Below are 17,935 nucleotides of genomic sequence, written 5' to 3' on the forward strand. Positions count from 1 at the left end.
TATTTTTCTTCAATTGTTTTCTCTCTTCCAGCTATTGCCTAATCATTGCCTGTTGCCACATATTTGCTACACAACCAGAAATTAGGTCTCATCATGATTGAGTTCAAACACTCATTCTAAATATTTGCCTGTTTTTTAGCAGCATAGATTAACTCACAGAAGTAGGTGGTTATTCCTGGTTATTCCTTCAAACATACATTTTTAACATCTTACTTATATTAAATGTTCATATTTAAATATTGGCGCCTGGTCTAACTTATTGGCTGTTTGTCACTTGCTTAAAAAACGGGACATACAGGTAACTGACAAAATAAAGGAAACACTTGAGTAAATGAGGGATAGTAAGTATATTGAAAGAAGGTGCTTCCACACAGAAGTAGTTCCTGAGTTAATTAAGAGACCTTGCTATCTGGAATCCTTGGGACGTCCTTATCCCATTGAAATTGAAAATGGTTTAGGGTACGGGCATCCCAAGGATTTTGGATATCACTAACTCTTAATTAAGCAATTGTATAGAAATGCCCAGTTGCCCATTATTTTGGTACCATGGCTAAAAGAAGGGATTTCAGTGACTTTGAAAGAGGGGTCTCAAAGGAGCATAGGGGGTTTAAAGGGTGGGTTGGTAGGTGCGCGTGTGTCTCATTCACCAGATCTCAACCCAATTGAACACTTATGGGAGATTCTGGAGCGGCGCCTGAGACAGCCACCATCAACAAAACACCAAATTATGGAATTCCTCATGGAAGAATGGTGTCGTATCCCTCCAGCCAAGTTCCAGAGACTTGTAGAATCTATGCCAAGGCACATTGGAGCTGTTCTGGCAGCTCGTGGCAACAACCTATTAAGACACTGTTGGTGTTTCCTTTATTTTGGCAGTTACCTGTATATACCATAAATGCCATACCATGTAACATGTACATATTTTCTTTTGACATATTGAAATAGTTAGATATTATATCACAGTATTTAATTAAACATATGGTAAGCAGCTGTTGCTTTTGCATAGAGGAGCCACTTTGGCATAGGTTGACTTTTTTGTCTTCATTGAGTTTTGTCACAATTACATCAACTGTCATAGAAATCTGTGTTATTACTGACAAAGAAAATGGCTCTGTCAATAGTCCTAAAAAGAATACCAAGACATCTGTCCACATCAGTGGGGGTGGGTGGTCATAGTGTGTTTGTGTGTGTGGCTGGGTTAATATGGTATGGCATCTGTCAGTTGAGGTGGTGTAGAAGGAGTGAATTGAATGTCTTTCATTCGCATATGCCTGCTGTTTCAACTTCAGTCACTTTTTCTTACCTGATGCATGCTTTGCTGCTGCAGTAATGTACATTAACTGGTAGCTCCAAAGGAAGCTGCACTGATCTCTGGTTAAATGGACTTCAAAGCTTGTTGTGAGGTTGGTCACTTCATTTAGCCAATTAATGTGCATCTAAGATATGTGATTGCTGAAGATTTCATATGGAGAATTTGATAATCTGCTGATAAATAATTTCCCCAATCAAGAATGGTTGTTCAATGAGCGTGATAGGTTTATTGGATAACCAATGGCAATATATATTATTGAAAAGTCATTGTTTGCAGAATATTTGCATTTAGAGGCAGTGTTTTTCATTGGATGATGAACAACCTGACCTGTGTTGAAAGTCAGAATATTATTATAAAAGATGACAGGGTGACTTTATACGACATACGCTGGTTATATCCACTAGTATTTCTAATAAAAACCTTTTCCTCAATTATTTTTGTTTTATTTGCAATAATGTTTGTCTTTTCAACTGCATGATTAAGTGAAGACACAGTATGACGGTACAGTATCTTCTAATGTTCTGTCTTATGTTTTCCACCTGAGGTGGCAGGCATCCTAGTGGTTAAGAGGTTTGGGCCAATAACCAAAAGGTTCAAATACCTGAGCCAACTAGGTGAACAATCGGTGCCCTTTGAGCAAGGCACTTATTAACACTAATTGATCCAGGGTTGCTGATCCCTGACTGCATTTAGTTGTGTTACAGCCTGTATTCAAAATTGATCAATACCATGATGACAAAGTAATATGTTTTTAGACATTTTTGTCTAAATGTATTCAAAATGAAATGCAGAAATATCTAATTTACATAAGTATTCACATCCCTGAATCAATACATTATAGAAGCACTTTTGGCGCCTATTACAGCTTTGAGTAATCGCTATGTCATGTCTGTATATCTACAGTGCCTTGCGAAAGTATTCGGCCCCCTTGAACTTTGCGACCTTTTGCCACATTTCAGGCTTCAAACATAAAGATATAAAACTGTATTTTTTTGTGAAGAATCAACAACAAGTGGGACACAATCATGAAGTGGAACGACATTTATTGGATATTTCAAACTTTTTTAACAAATCAAAAACTGAAAAATTGGGCGTGCAAAATTATTCAGCCCCCTTAAGTTAATACTTTGTAGCGCCACCTTTTGCTGCGATTACAGCTGTAAGTCGCTTGGGGTATGTCTCTATCAGTTTTGATGGCTTTGAGATAGAAGCTGTTTTTGTCTCTCGGTCCCAGCTTTGATGCACCTGTACTGACCTCGCCTTCTGGATGATAGCGGGGTGAACAGGCAGTGGCTCGTTTGGATATTGTCCTTGATGATCTTTATGGCCTTCCTGTGACATCGGGTGGTGTAGGTGTCCTGGAGGGCAGGTAGTTTGCCCCCGGTGATGCGTTGTGCAGACCTCACTACCCTCTGGAGAGCCTTACGGTTGTGGGCGGAGCTGCCGTACCAGGCGGTGATACAGCCCGACAGGATGCTCTCGATTGTGCATCTGTAGAAGTTTGTGAGTGCTTTTGGTGACAAGCCAAATTTCTTCAGCCTCCTGAGGTTGAAGAGGCGCTGCTGCGCCTTCTTCACGATGCTGTCTGTGTGGGTGGACCAATTCAGTTTGTCTGTGATGTGTACGCCGAGGAACTTAAAACTTACTACCCTCTCCACTACTGTTCCATCGATGTGGATAGGGGGGTGTTCCCTCTGCTGTTTCCTGAAGTCCACAATCATCTCCTTAGTTTTGTTGACGTTGAGTGTGAGGTTATTTTCCTGACACCACACTCCGAGGGCCCTCACCTCCTCACTGTAGGCCGTCTCGTCGTTGTTGGTAATCAAGCCTACCACTGTTGTGTCGTCCGCAAACTTGATGATTGAGTTGGAGGCGTGCGTGGCCACGCAGTCGTGGGTGAACAGGGAGTACAGGAGAGGGCTCAGAACGCACCCTTGTGGGGCCCCAGTGTTGAGGATCAGCGGGGTGGAGATGTTGTTACCTACCCTCACCACCTGGGGGCGGCCCGTCAGGAAGTCCAGTACCCAGTTGCACAGAGTGGGGTCGAGACCCAGGGTCTCGAGCTTGATGATGAGTTTGGAGGGTACTATGGTGTTAAATGCTGAGCTGTAGTCGATGAACAGCATTCTCACATAGGTATTCCTCTTGTCCAGATGGGTTAGGGCAGTGTGCAGTGTGGTTGAGATTGCATCGTCTGTGGACATATTTGGGCAGTAAGCAAATTGGAGTGGGTCTAGGGTGTCAGGTAGGGTGGAGGTGATATGGTCCTTGACTAGTCTCTCAAAGCACTTCATGATGACGGAAGTGAGTGCTACGGGGCGATAGTCGTTTAGCTCAGTTACCTTAGCTTTCTTGGGAACAGGAACAATGGTGGCCCTCTTGAAGCATGTGGGAACAGCAGACTGGAATAGGGATTGATTGAATATGTCCGTAAACACACCAGCCAGCTGGTCTGCGCATGCTCTGAGGACGCGGCTGGGGATGCCGTCTGGGCCTGCAGCCTTGCGAGGGTTAACACGTTTAAATGTTTTACTCACCTCGGCTGCAGTGAAGGAGAGGCCGCATGTTTTGGTTGCAGGCCTTGTCAGTGGCACTGTATTGTCCTCAAAGCGGGCAAAAAAGTTATTTAGTCTGCCTGGGAGCAAGACATCCTGGTCCGTGACGGGGCTGGTTTTCTTTTTGTAATCCGTGATTGACTGTAGACCCTGCCACATACCTCTTGTGTCTGAGCCATTGAATTGAGATTCTACTTTGTCTCTATACTGACCCTTAGCTTGTTTGATTGCCTTGCGGAGGGAATAACTACACTGTTTGTATTCGGTCATGTTTCCGGTCACCTTGCCCTGATTAAAAGCAGTGGTTCGTGCTTTCAGTTTCACGCGAATGCTGCCATCAATCCACGGTTTCTGGTTTGGGAATGTTTTAATCGTTGCTATGGGAACGACATCTTCAACGCTGCCCTCAACGTTCTAATGAACTCGCTCACCGAATCAGTCAATGTTGTTGTCTGACGCAATACGAAACATATCCCAGTCCATGTGATGGAAGCAGTCTTGGAGTGTGGAATCAGATTGGTCGGACCAGCATTGAACAGACCACCAAGGGTGCGTTCTGAGACCTCTCCTGTACTCCCTGTTCACCCACGACTGCGTGGCCATGCACACCTCAACTCAATCATCAAGTTTGCAGACAGTGTTAGGCTTGATTACCAACAACAACGAGACGGCCTACAGGGAGGAGGTGAGGGCCCTCGGAGTGGGGTGCAGGAAGATAACCTCACACTCAACGTCAACAAAACAAAGGAGATGATCGTGGACTTCAGGAAACAGCAGAGGGAGCACCCCCCTATCCACATCGACGGGACAGTAGTGGAGAGGGTAGTACGTTTTAAGTTCCTCAGCGTACACATCACGGACAAACATCCAGAAGGCGAGGTCAGTACAGGTGCATCAAAGCTGGGACCGAGAGACTGAAAAACAGCTTCTATCTCAAAGCCATCAGACTGTTAAACAGCCACCACTAACATTGAGTGGCTGCTGCCAACATACTGACTCAACTCCAGTCACTTTAATAATGGAAAAATTGATGTAAAAATGTATCACAAGCCACTTTAAACAATGCCACTTAATATAATGTTTACATACCCTACATTACTCATCTCATATGTATATACTGTACCCTATACCATCTACTGCATCTTGTCATCTTTATGTAATACATGTTTCACTAGCCACTTTAAACAATGCCACTTTTATGTTTACATACCCTACATTACTCATCTCATATGTATATACTGTACTCAATACCATCTACTGCATCTTGCCTATGCCGTTCTGTACCATCACTCATTCATATATTTTTATGTACATATTCTTCATCCCTTTACACTTGTGTGTATAAGGTAGTTGTTGTGAAATTGTTAGGTTAGATTACTCGTTGGTTATTACTGCATTGGCTCGCATTAACATCTGCTAACCATGTGTATGTGACAAATACAATTTGATTTGATTTATTTGGATCAGTCTAAAACTTTACGCATACACTGCTTTCATCTAGTGGCCCAAATCTAAATTGCGCCTACACTCCTAAGTGATATAACGGCCTTTCTCTCATTTCAAAGATGACGAAGGAAAAAAAATAGAAAACGCATGTTTTTTGTTTGTATTATATTTTACCAGATCTAATGTGTTATATTCTCATTCATTATTTTCACATTTCCACAAACTTCTGTGTTTCCATTCAAATGGTATCAAGAATATACATATCCTTGCTTCAGGTCCTGAGCTACAAGCAGTTAGATTTGGGCATGTCATTTTCGGCGAAAATTGAAAAAAAGGGTCCAATATTTCAGATATTTTAATACCTATTATTTTCCCCCAAAAGATTACAAAAAACGTTGCAAAACCTCAGTGGGTTGGACCTTGGGACCACTTCCGGTTCAAAGTTTGAGGAGGTCAGGGTGTCCTTCCCACGTGTTTTCTCAGGCAGTAATCTGTCTGTAACGTCAGTAGTGGGTAACTGATACTCTGGGTTTATTTTACTATTATATTTTCTTATTTAGTCAAATTTACCAATCTATAACCATGCTGAAGTCTCTTTCCCGAACGGTGAGTACTGCAGTTCGAATTTCTACAACCACAATGTTTTCGGCCCGAAGTCTCCAGCCTCTTACGAGATCGACATTATGTTCTCCAAACTCCGGAACCATACGGCCTTTCAGCCGGTCTCTCTGGATGATGAGCCATAACGGGGCAGCATCGGTATACAGACCAAAACTCTTCAGTTCAAAAGGATTTACTCCTGTGTCGTGTGGATGTGGATCACTACACACAGAAGGTAATAACTAGCTGGATTAACTATCTACTGTTGTGTGAGTACGCTAGCTAACGTTAGCTACCTAGCTGCTAGCTAAATATGACATTCCTTAAAAACACGCCACTTCTATACGGCTATATTTACGCAGCAGGTCAGGATAATTAGGTTAAGGTTGGAAATTAAGGTTAGGGTTTGTGGAAAGGCTCTCCTAACCTGCTAAATAGGGTTCAACTTGGACTTGTTGAATATAATTACTAGTTACCTGTATGTAAAGCAATGGAGGAATAGCTGCGACCAGGATGCAAAACATGGACATAATTTATTTAACCGTTGTCATGTAGCTGACAGGTTGGACGAAATTGGCAACAGAAATGTCACCAATGCGTTTCACCCACGGTTTGGAACATTCGTCTGTGTACGTCTATCCGTAGCTAGTCATATTCATAGCTAGTTTGTTTATCAGTTAAGACCGCTTGTTCTAGAGCAGTGCGGAAGGCTAAGCTGATAATGAAAAGATCAGTAACTATTGAAAGTGATGTTAACTGGCTGGTTATCCTTGATGTCATCTACATCTGGACCCGTGTGTAATTCAATGCACATGTGACCATGGGAATGGAACATTGGTGGGTGCAAATGTATAGGGGTTGGTCATAATCTTTGGGACATTGTGTATATACAGTTTTAACCTGTATTTAACTAGGCAAGTCTTTTAAGAACAAATTCTTATTTGCAATGACTGCCTATCCCAGCCAAATCCTCCCCATACCTGGACGACAGTGGGCAAATTGTGCGCCGCCCTATGGGACTTCCGATCACGGCCGGTTGTGATACAGCCTGTGATTGAACCAGGGTCTGTAGTCACGCCTCTAGCACTGCGATGCTATATATATAGCAGTTTCACATCCGTTACACTAGCATGTAGCTAATACTGACTTATCTTCTGTTCTAAGATCCTATATAATTGCTCGGTTTCAGGAGACAAAGCCTTTGGAAATTTCCTTTCGGATGAAATCAAAGAAGAGAAGAAGATCCAGAAAAGCAGTACTCTTCCCAAGATGTCTGGAGGGTGGGAGCTACAGCAGAACGGCACAGAAGCCAAACTCATTAGGACAATTTCTGGAGAAAAGTAAGGCCATCTCGATATTAGTTTATCCCTGCCTGCTACACCAAGTAGATTAGTAAATGACCAGTACTGATACAATCCCTGCAGACATTTTATTTGACTAATAATTAACCTAGATGTTGTATTAATAAATCCATAACTGCACAAAATGAACCCAGTTAACATTATTTTAAAGTAATTTGAACTACATTTTCTATAAGCGACTCTACCCCTCGTCCTTTTACTTAGAGTGACCGTCACATTCAACGTCAACAACAGTATTCCCCCTAAGTTTGAAGAGGAGGCTGAACAAGCACAGGGACAGAAGTCTGCAGAGAATGAGGTAAACCTCTTTGTACTGTCTTTTCCGAAATGGACACACACTGCACTGAACGTGTTGCACTGTTACATTGTTTAGGTTTTGAACCATGTGTATTTTGTTTCCTTAAAGCCAGATATTGTGTCTTCACCCAACTTCGTTGTCGAGGTGACAAAACAGGCGGCAAAACATTCCTTGGTGTTTGACTGCCATTATCCTGAAGATGAGGTAAGTTATCCTACAAGTAAATCATCATTGGCTTCATGTATAGTCCAGACTAAGTTGAAACAAAATACATCTTTATCAACATAATTGGGAAGCATGCCCCCTCAGTTGCTAATCACCTAAGGCTTTATTGCTTTGTTTCTTACCACATTTAGTTAATAAGCAATATATCTGACAATCTTAGGCTAAATACATTTTCCAGGCAATCCATGGTGAAGGGGAAGAGGAGAGTGATATTTTTGCCATCCGTGAGGTCAGCTTCCAGCCTGAGGGAGATGTAGAGTGGAAGGAGACCGCCTACACACTCAACACAGACTCTCTGGACTGGGTAAGTACTGTATCTTGGACCATCTGTCTGCAAATTAAATATCATTACAAATACTTCTAAGTGTCAATGATAACTTGACTGCCTACAATATTCAATATTGGTCTTAATGCAGCTTTGGTAGAATTGTGACACACTTTTTAGAAAGCAACATGAGTTATAACCAGGAATTATGAGGTGTATTACTCTCCAGACACTGCAAACCTACTCCCACGACGGTTAAGGTGGCTGGCTTATTTAACCTTTATTTAACTAGACATGTCAGTTAAAACCTCTTTGGGCTGAGATCCCACTAACGGGATCGATATGACAACAGCCAGTGAAAGTGCAGGGCCATTTTAAAGACATACTTCTTGTTAATCCCACCACAGTGTAGGATTTCAAAAAGGCTTTACAGCGAAAGCAAACCAAACAATTATGCTAGGTCAGAGCCAAGTCACAAAAAAACAGCCATTTTTCCAGCCAAAGAGAGGAGTCACAAAAAGCATAAATAGAGAAATTAATCACTAACCTTTGATTATCTTCATCAGATGACACTCATAGGACTTCATGTTACACAATACATGTATGTTTTGTTCGATAAAGTTAATATTTATATTTTAAAAAATCTGTTTACATTGACGCTCAGTAGTTCCAAAACATCCGGTGATACTGCAGATGTGGCTCACATCAATTTACAGAAATACTCACAATAAACATTGATAAAAGATACAACTATTATGCACGGAATTATAGATACATTTCTCCTTGATGCAACCGCTGTGTCAGATTTTAAAAAAACTTTACGGAAAAAGCACACCATGCTATAATCTGAGTACGGCGCTCAGGGACCAAAACAACCCAAACAGATATCCGCCATGTTGTGTAGTCAACAGAAGTCAGAAATAGCATTATAAATATATACTTTGATGATCTTCATCAAAATGCACTCCCAGGAATTCCAGTTCCACAATAAATGTTTGTTTTGTTCGATGATGTCCATAATTATTCCAAATACCTCCTTTTTGTTCACGCGTTTAGCCCAGTATAGAATCAATCTTTAGGATGTTTTTAACATAAATCTTCAATAATGTTCCAACCGGAGAATTCCTTTGTCTGCAGAAATGCAATGGAACTCAAGCTAACTCTCACGTGAACGCGCATGTCCAGCTCGTGGCTCTCTGGCAGACCTCTGACTCATTCCCCACTCATTCGCCCCCACTTCACAGTAGAAGCATCAAACAAGGTTCTAAAGACTGTTGACATCTAGTGGAAGCCTTGTGAAGTTGACCCCATAGACACTGTGTATTCGATAGGCCAAGAGTTGAAAAACTACAAACCTCAGATTTCCTACTTCCTGGTTGGATTTTTTCTCAGGTTTTTGCCTTCCATATGAGTTTTGTTATACTCACAGACATCATTCAAACAGTTTTAGACACTTCAGAGTGTTTTCTATCCAAATATACTAATAATATGCATATATCAACTGGGCCTGAGTAGCAGACAGTTTACTCTGGGCACCTTATTCATCCAAGCTATTCAATACTGCCCCCAGCCCAAAGAAGTTAAGAATCAATTCTTATTTACAATGACTGCCTAACCTGGGTGACGCTGGGCCAAATGTGCGCTGTCCTATGGGACTCCCAATCACGGTCTGTTGTGATAGAGCCTGGAATCGAACCAGGGTCTGTAGTGACGCCTCTAGCACTGAGATGCAATGCCTTAGACCGCTGCACATGGTTACGGTTTAATTTTGAAGTTCTCACTGGCCGTTCCTTTGTGGTTTACCTCAGGCCCTGTATGACCACCTCATGGACTTCCTGGCTGACCGGGGGGTTGACAACACGTTTGCTGATGAACTGATTGAGCTGAGCACTGCCATGGAGCATCACGAATACATCAAGTTCCTGGAGGACCTCAGTGGCTTTGTCAAATGCAATTAATGTTTGGAATGAATAGATTCAACAAGCTGTGTATAAATAAATTCACAAACCAAACTAATTTCAGTAAGACACCATCCCCCTCTACATTGAAAATGTGAACAAATGGGAAGTATTTAAATTTGAGGGAAAGTATAGGCACTGATTGAAGTCATTGCCCAGTTTGGACATGTCAGTTATCATTTAGACTGTTGTATGAGTTTCTGCCGCTTTGAACAGTAATTTAATATTGAACTACTGCTTTGCTGCAAATTTATCAGCGTTGCAAATGCTTCTGTATTTTACTGTGTCTCAAAATAAGGTTAATGTATGAAGGCTGTCATTGTCATTTGTCAACATTTTGGAAGCATGTCAGTCACCACACAAGTCACTGTATGACAAAATAATATGTTTCACAAATGAGTGGTTCAGCATGATTTTATTTCAAATAGTATCCAAGCATGGTCAACTGACATTTTATAAAAGGTGTAATGAAGATCCAGTCAGTGTCATTGAAAATAAGAATTTGTTCTTAACTGACTTGCCTAGTTAAATAAAGGTAAAAAAAAAAAAAGGACAATCAGCCATGAGCATAGAACAGAAAAAAGTTGCTTACTTAAAATGATTGTGAGGAATATCTGGCCAGGACAACAAAATGGCCAACTATACTGAACAAAAATATAAATGTAATGTGTTGGTCCCATGTTTCATGAGCTGAAATGAAAGATCCCAGAAATTTTCCATATGCACAAAATGTTTATTCCTCTCAGATTTTATGCACAAATTTATTTACATCCCGTTTAGTGTGGATTTCTCCTTTGCAAAGATAGACCATCCACCAGACTGGTGTGGTATATCAAGAAGCTCATTAAACTGCAAGAAATTTACACAGGTGCACTGGGCACAATAAAAGGCCACTCTAAACTGCAGTTTTGACACAATGCCACAGATGTCTCAACTTTTGAGGGAGCATGCAATTGCCATGCTGACTGCAGAAATGTACACCAGAGCTGTTACCGGAGAATTTATTGTTAATTTCTCTACCATAACTGCCTCCAACGTAATTTTACAACATCCAACCGGCCTCACAACCTCAGACCTCGTATAACCGCGCCAGCCCAGGACCTTCACATCCAGCTTCTTCACCTGTGTGATTGTCTGAGTCCAGCCACCAGGACAGCTGGTGAAACTGGGGGTTTGCACAACCTAAGGATTTCTGCACAAATGAGAAGTAGAGACGTATCCTCTTTTATTGATGGCAATTTGAATGCACAGTGATACCATGACAAGATCTTGAGGCCCATTGCCGTGCCATTCATTCCCCGCCATCACCTCATGTTTCAGAATGTTAATGCACAGCCCCATGTGGCAAGGATCTGTACACGATTCCTGGAAGCTGAACATGTCACAGTTCTTCCATGGCCTGCATACTCATCAAACATGTCACCCATTGAGCATGTTTGGGATGCTCTGGAACAGCGTGTGCCAGTTCCCGCAACTTCAAACAGCCATTGAAGAGGAGTCGGATAACATTCCACAGGTCACAATCAACAGCCTGATCAACTATGTGAAGGAGATGTGTTGCGCTGCATGAGGCAAATGATGGTCACACCAGATACCGACTGGTTTTCTGATCCAGGCCCCTACTTTTTAAATAAAAAAAAAAAAAGATATCTGTGACCAACAGATGTATTCCCAGTCATGTTAAATCCATAGATTAGGGCCTCATTTTTTTTTTTTTCAATCGACAGATTTCCTTAAATGAACTGTAACTCAGTAAAATCGTTGAAATTGTTGCATGTTGCGTTAATATTTGTATTCAGTGTAAAAAGGGCATCTTGGTTTGGGAGGTTGGTAAACTTTGAAGTAACTGTCCAGTGTTTGAAGGTTTCTATGAAATATGACCTATAATTTATTACAATATGAGTGAAAGTGTTTTTCTTCCAATTTTTCAGGTTTTCTGTATTTTGCTTATAAAAAATATTAATGACCCTCCCGGGTGGCGCAGTGGTCTAGGCCACCAGAGTATCTGGGTTCGAGCCCAGGCTCTGTCGCAGCCGGCCGCGACCGAGAGGTCCGTGGGGCGTCGTCTGGGTTATGGAGGGTTTGGCTGGTAGGGATATCCTTGTCTCATCGTGCACTAGCGACTCCTGTGGCGGGCCGGGTGCAGTGCACGCTAACCAGGTCGCCAGGTGCACAGTGTTTCCTCCAACACATTGGTGCGGCTGGCTTCCGGGTTGGATGCAAGCTGTGTTAAGAAGCAGTGCGGCATGGCTGGGTTGTGTTTCGGAGGAAGCATGGCTTTCGGAGAAAAGGGGGTAAAAAATATATATATATATATTAACGCGAGTAGACTGCTGATTGGCCAGCTCGGAGGAAGTGTGTTTGGGGCAAAGGCACATCTCTGAGAGATTGAAACACTTACATATGATTTCCCTTTCCCCGACCATCTCTTCCACAACTGAATTCACGTAGAACTCTTCAAACGGCATACTTTTCCCATTTTCATCAATGATGTAGAGTGCTGTATAAAGAGAAAATACAGTACATATTATTCACAGTGAGAACCATACATTTTGGGGGTTTCGTCTCATTTTCTCTGTGTGTGTAATGTATTCAGGCAACATTAATTTGGTAAATTAAACTACCTTGAGACATGAGCTCCTGTTGGATCTCTTCAAACACTGCCAGTTCATCATACTCCTTCATGATACTACATCTGTGTTGGGAAGACAGGATTATAAAACAATTAACTAGTATCAATACATCTGCCTTATGTAATGTTACATGACTCATGTAGGATTAGCTGTAGATTTGTTCTATGTAGGAGTCATGTTAGCTATATGATTAACTGTCATGCACAGCCAACTGACAATAAACCCTCATCTCTCCTATGCAGTCTTTACTGCAAAGGGAAGGAAGCCCTCCGTTGGCTGACTGGAGTGCGTTCCACTCTTCCTCAATCACCATCTGGCCTTTGGTGTCACAGTGCTGAATCTCCCATTTGGCGGTACTTCTCCAGTAGCCCGGATCTGCTGTTTCTCAACCTGTCCACGCAACTCTGAGGAACAAACAAAGTTAACCATCAACAGAAGTTACACATCATCACCACCCCACCTCCCTCTTTTACCTTCTCCTCGAAAAGACCCACCTGGGTCACAGCACCAATGTTACCAATTAGGGTTCGAACCCATGTTTCTGGGCCCTCCATAAGGCTGTCGTCTGGAAGCTACACATCGTTACGGTGGTGATATGTGAATCCTTCCAAACAGCTAACCTTGTCTTGGCGATTCTTTCTTAGATCTTGATTCTGAAGAAAAGTGTGACTGATAAATGTCCGTGTTCAGTTGCAGGTGGTTCTCCAAACACCAGAGAATATTCAGAAAGATAGTAAAATCATTGTTTTGCTCCGAGTAAGAGTTTCCTTGCCATTTTAGCTGCCAGACATCTTTGCAGGAACTAGTGGTTTCTATGCGACTCGGCCACGTGTAGAAGTAGACAGTGCATCACACAGTACAACCAAAACAAAGATCTACACACAAGCAAGAGGCATTTCTTAGTTCTCACCAGATACAAAACATTCTGAATATTTTTGGGGGGAACCACCTGCAACTGAACACGGACATTCATAAAGTATTGTCAAGAAAAGGTTAGTTGAAAAAATGCTTCCAAACCTTTCTGCTAGTCAAGGTAGGTACTGAGATACTACTTGTAATAAAAAGCGCTATATAAATAAATCTATGATTATTATTTATAAGATACACTTTTCCCCCCGAATCGAGAACTTATAAAGCTGCTAAGACCAGGTTAGTTGGGGCTGCAGGTTGCCTAGTGGTTAGAGTTTGGACTTGTAACCGAAAGGTTGCAAGATCGAATCCCCGAGCAGACAAGATAAAAATCTATCGTTCTACCCCTGAACAAGGCAGTTAACCCACTGTTCGTAGGCCAATCTTGAAAATAAGAGTTTGTTCTCAACTGACTTGCCAAGTTAAAAAAAAGTTGGAAAATATTTGGTGCCATTTTCCATTGGTGTTAGACCGAGGTAAAATAGGGTATTTATCAGACATTCAGAGTTAGCCTATTTAAATGTTGACATCAATTTTCATTCCTCTGATTACTACGAAGGATCTATCACGAGTTAATGTTGCTATAATTGCCAACAGCATACCACTCTGCATACCACTGCTGGCTTGCTTCTGAAGCTAAGCAGGGTTGGTCTTGGTCAGTCCCTGGGTGGGAGACCAGATGCTACTGGAAGTGGTGTTGGAGGGCCAGTAGGAGGCACTCTTTCCTCTGGTCTAAAAAATATCCCAATACCCCAGGGCAGCGATTGGGGACACTGCCCTGTGTAGGGGTGTTGTCTTTCAGATGGGATGTTAAATGGGTGTCCTGACTCTCTGAGGTCATTAAAGACCCCATGGCACTTATTGTGAGAGTAGGGGTGTTAACCCTGGTGTCCTGGCTAAATTCCCAATCTGGCCCTCAAACCATGAAGGTCACCTAATAATCCCCAGTTTATGATTGGCTCATTCATCCTCCTCCTCTCCCCTATAAAAATATACAAGGGCCCTTGAGAGTCTCAGTGATGTGGTTAATTCCACCAATTTTTTGTTTGTTTTGTTTCTATTTCAAAAAGGAGCTCAACAAAATAATCAAATTATAAAATAAAACTACTTTTACAATCTTTACAACGTAAAGTGTTGATTTGATAGTCAGGTGTTAGATCAACATGTTGATCAACATAACTAATCCCGGCGATAGGCTGATTTGTAATTAGGTATGAGAGGGGCTGAAACAAAAGCTTATACACACTCCTGCAATTCAGATCTGGAGCTGTCCACCCCTGTAAGTCATTTTCCTGCACTATGGGTACAATTGGAGGTGGGTTGGGGGGGGGATTCATTTAGATGGTAATGATATATAATGCATGCTCCAATCTCAGATAGAAGTTGAACTTGTTGACTGATGACAAGGCGGCAGGTGCTAAAAGGTGCTGCATGGTCAATCTGATATACGCATTGGCAGTGAAGCATTTATGCTGATACGGCCTCTGCAGAAGTCAGGGCATTCATACTTTTTGCACTTCGCAGAGCAGCGTAGAGCTGTTGAGTAGAGCTGTGTGAAGGAAGTTGTCAAGGAAGTGAGTTTGTTTATACAGGACGTAATGCCACCACTTACCATCAACCAATCATGTCAGTGCGTAACTATTCCTAAACCTCCGCATTGTTACAAAATTTGGGAGGTGTGGTGCGATGCGGTACGGAGCTCAATTTGGCCTCTGCATGCCTCCGGAGGTTCCGCTCTATTGTATCACACCCTCCATACAGAGCACTCAACCACATTTTCAGATCAAGCATACATTTGCTTTAAGAAGAAGAGAGCAGCTGCAGACCAGAAGCCTACAGCCAATGCAGCACTGGTTCACACCTGTTCTGTCTGTCGGGTGAGTAGTATTAGTTGGTACTGTATGTGTCTTTAGGATCCTCTCCATGTGTAGGCTATTGTACTGGCCTGTGTGGTACAGTCTTTCATATGTGTAGTAGTTTGTCACATTGTATAGCTTAGTTTATCATTTTTGTCTACTTTGAATTAAATCCAAGCCTGTTCCTCCATTTTGCACTTTACTTTTTTAGACGCAGACCCGAAGACATTTGAAGCAGCACTTTGAGAGCTAGCTGTCCTCAGTGCTTAATTTGTATTGTGAATGGATCATTTGTGGAAATGCTGTGATCACTTATCTTCTTTAACGATGTGATTCACAGACAAATGATGACCATGATTTGAATGCTGCAACTGAGACGGAATGACTTTGAGGGATACATGCTGAGACCCCGAGTATGACTGGACTTGGGCCAGGTATTTGTGACAACGACCTAAAAGGGGTAAGGAAGCACAACAACACACCATTTAATGTTTATTATATGGCCAACCATCCCTCTAGCTACCCCTTATTCCACAATATGCCTTTTATGACCCATGGTCCCTCAACTTCCAAAACTTTGGAACTCTCCATCTTAACTCTATAAACCCACCCTATTTTCACCAAGTTCCCCTGTGCTGCTTCCTTCACTTGTTCTTCTCTTGATTGGATGACATCTAGACTGAGTAACACATTTAAAAGTGTTGATGTGTACTGTTTAGGCTACCTTTTTCACGTGTGTAATGATGTCCTGCATATTCTGGGGTTTACTGAATGCAGTGTTGAATGTGCTGCAATCAAATGGCAGTAGCAACATGGACCTGTTAAATTGACAAGGGTGTTGATATAGCTGTGTTTAGGCTTGGCTTCCCGGTTTGGAGTCTGTTAAGTGTGTTTCTCATTCTGCTGGATTTGACCTGGTATTTTATATAAAACCTACCTTACGCATTCAGTTGTTTCTCCATTTGTATCTCACCAACCAAAAATCACAATATGCTGTTTTACATTTTGTGTTATTTCTGCAAAAAATGTAAAAGCAGAAGAATCTGTACACTCTCGGATAAAATTAACAGTTCATATGGTGCTCTTCGATGTCCCAGGTTTGTGGCAGGAATAAATCATTTAATCTTTACTTCAAGTCAGATGTTTATATGTTATGTTTAAAAGGCGTATTCATTGTTTACTATTTAGATTTATTTAAATCAATGTAATTGCTTTAATCTGTGATCTTTTTCTCTCTTTCTTTCTCTCGGAGGACCTGAGCCCTAGGACCATGCCTAAGGACTACCTAGCCTGATGACTACTTCCTGTCCCCAGTCCACCTGGTCGTGCTGCTGCTCCAGTTTCAACTGTTCTGCCTGCGGCTATAGAACCCTGACCAGTTCACCGGACGTGCTACCTGTCCCAGACCTGCTGTTTTCAACTCTCTAGAGACAGCAGAAGCGGTAGAGATCCTCTGAATGATCGGCTATGAAAAGCCAACTGACATTTACTCCTGAGGTGCTGACCTGTTGCACCCTCTACAACCACTGTGATTATTATTATTTGACCCTGCTGGTCATCTATGAACATTTGAACATCTTGGCCATGTTCTGTTATAATCTCCCCCCGGCACAGCCAGAAGAGGGCTGGCCACCCCTCATAGCCTGGTTCCTCTCTAGGTTTCTTCCAAGGTTCTTTCTAGGGAGTTTTTCCTAGCCACTGTGCTTCTACACCTGCATTGCTTGCTGTTTGGTGTTTTAGGCTCGGTTTCTGTACAGCACTTTGTGACATCAGCTGATGTAATTTGATCAATTGATTAATTGTTGCTGTTCAGGTGTTTGATGTGGTGGCTAGGTGCATTCTTGTCAAATAAATATGCCAACTAAATATGCTTATTCATTCATGATTATGGATACATTCTGCAATTAGTTCATCTGGCTTTGAATCTACAACAGAACATGTCAACATGTTAGTTCCATATTGTTTTAATACATCAGTACACCATGAATTGAAATATGGTGCCTTCAGAAAGTATTCATACCCCTTTACTTATTCCGTATTTTGTTGTGTTACAGTCTGAATTCAAAATCAATTAAATAGATTTTTTCTCACCCATCAACACACAATACCCCATAATGACAAAGTGATAACATGTTTTAGAAATGTTTGCAAATTGAGCTCAGGTTTGTCCAATTTCCTTTGATCATCTTTGAAATGTCACTACATGATTGAAGTCCACCTTTGGCAAATTCAGTTGTTTGAATTGGATTTAGAAAGAATATACAGTACCAGTCAAAAGTTTGGACACACCTATTCATTCAAGGGTTTTTCGACCTGGCGTGAAGCGTTGATAACCATCTCTCGGACAAAGTTACTTTTATCAATATATTGGTCTCTATTTACTCTCAGATTGTAAAAGGCTAAATTAGCATGTCCTGCACGTCATCTCCAGCTGACACTGTCAGCTGTCAGCTAGCTAGCTACAGTACAAGCTACTTTGATCCAAAATGAAAAACAGTCAAGTCAAAAGTTTGGACA

The 17,935-nt window shown here is 41.7% G+C and overlaps 1 protein-coding gene and 1 long non-coding RNA gene across 3 annotated transcripts; both read left to right on the forward strand.

Annotated features, from left to right (window-relative positions):
- Positions 1-5,712: 5,712 nt before the first annotated feature.
- On the forward strand, positions 5,713-10,416 carry LOC110537832 (complement component 1 Q subcomponent-binding protein, mitochondrial). Of its 2 annotated transcripts, none has more exons than XM_021624250.3 (6): positions 5,713-6,148; positions 7,103-7,253; positions 7,479-7,572; positions 7,681-7,776; positions 7,976-8,101; positions 9,871-10,416. In XM_021624250.3, exons 1-6 carry the CDS (start codon positions 5,896-5,898, stop codon positions 10,018-10,020), a joined length of 870 nt encoding a protein of 289 aa, XP_021479925.2. In that variant the 5' UTR covers positions 5,713-5,895; the 3' UTR covers positions 10,021-10,416. The 2 variants fall into 2 exon arrangements, with proteins under 2 accessions (XP_021479925.2, XP_021479924.2); XM_021624249.3 differs by having other exon boundaries at positions 5,721-6,148; positions 7,958-8,101.
- A 5,342-nt stretch (positions 10,417-15,758) lies between these two features.
- Positions 15,759-17,691, forward strand: LOC149979229 (uncharacterized). Its single transcript, XR_016485146.1, has 2 exons — positions 15,759-15,878; positions 16,671-17,691. It is a non-coding gene; the product is annotated as an uncharacterized LOC149979229 (long non-coding RNA).
- The last annotated feature ends 244 nt before the right edge of the window (positions 17,692-17,935 follow it).

This window comes from Oncorhynchus mykiss, chromosome 12, assembly GCF_057628025.1.
Source record: "Oncorhynchus mykiss isolate SJ-2025 chromosome 12, ASM5762802v1, whole genome shotgun sequence".
In the NCBI taxonomy this organism is placed as follows: Eukaryota; Metazoa; Chordata; class Actinopteri; order Salmoniformes; family Salmonidae; genus Oncorhynchus; species Oncorhynchus mykiss.

Coding starts and splice junctions, on each gene's coding strand:
- LOC110537832 (XM_021624249.3), top strand. CDS start 5,896: ATGCTGAAGTCTCTTTCCCGAACGGTGAGTACTGCAGTTCGAATTTCT. Junction 7,573..7,680: donor AGAAGTCTGCAGAGAATGAG/GTAAACCTCTTT, acceptor GTTTCCTTAAAG/CCAGATATTGTGTCTTCACC. Junction 7,777..7,957: donor GCCATTATCCTGAAGATGAG/GTAAGTTATCCT, acceptor TGACAATCTTAG/GCTAAATACATTTTCCAGGC.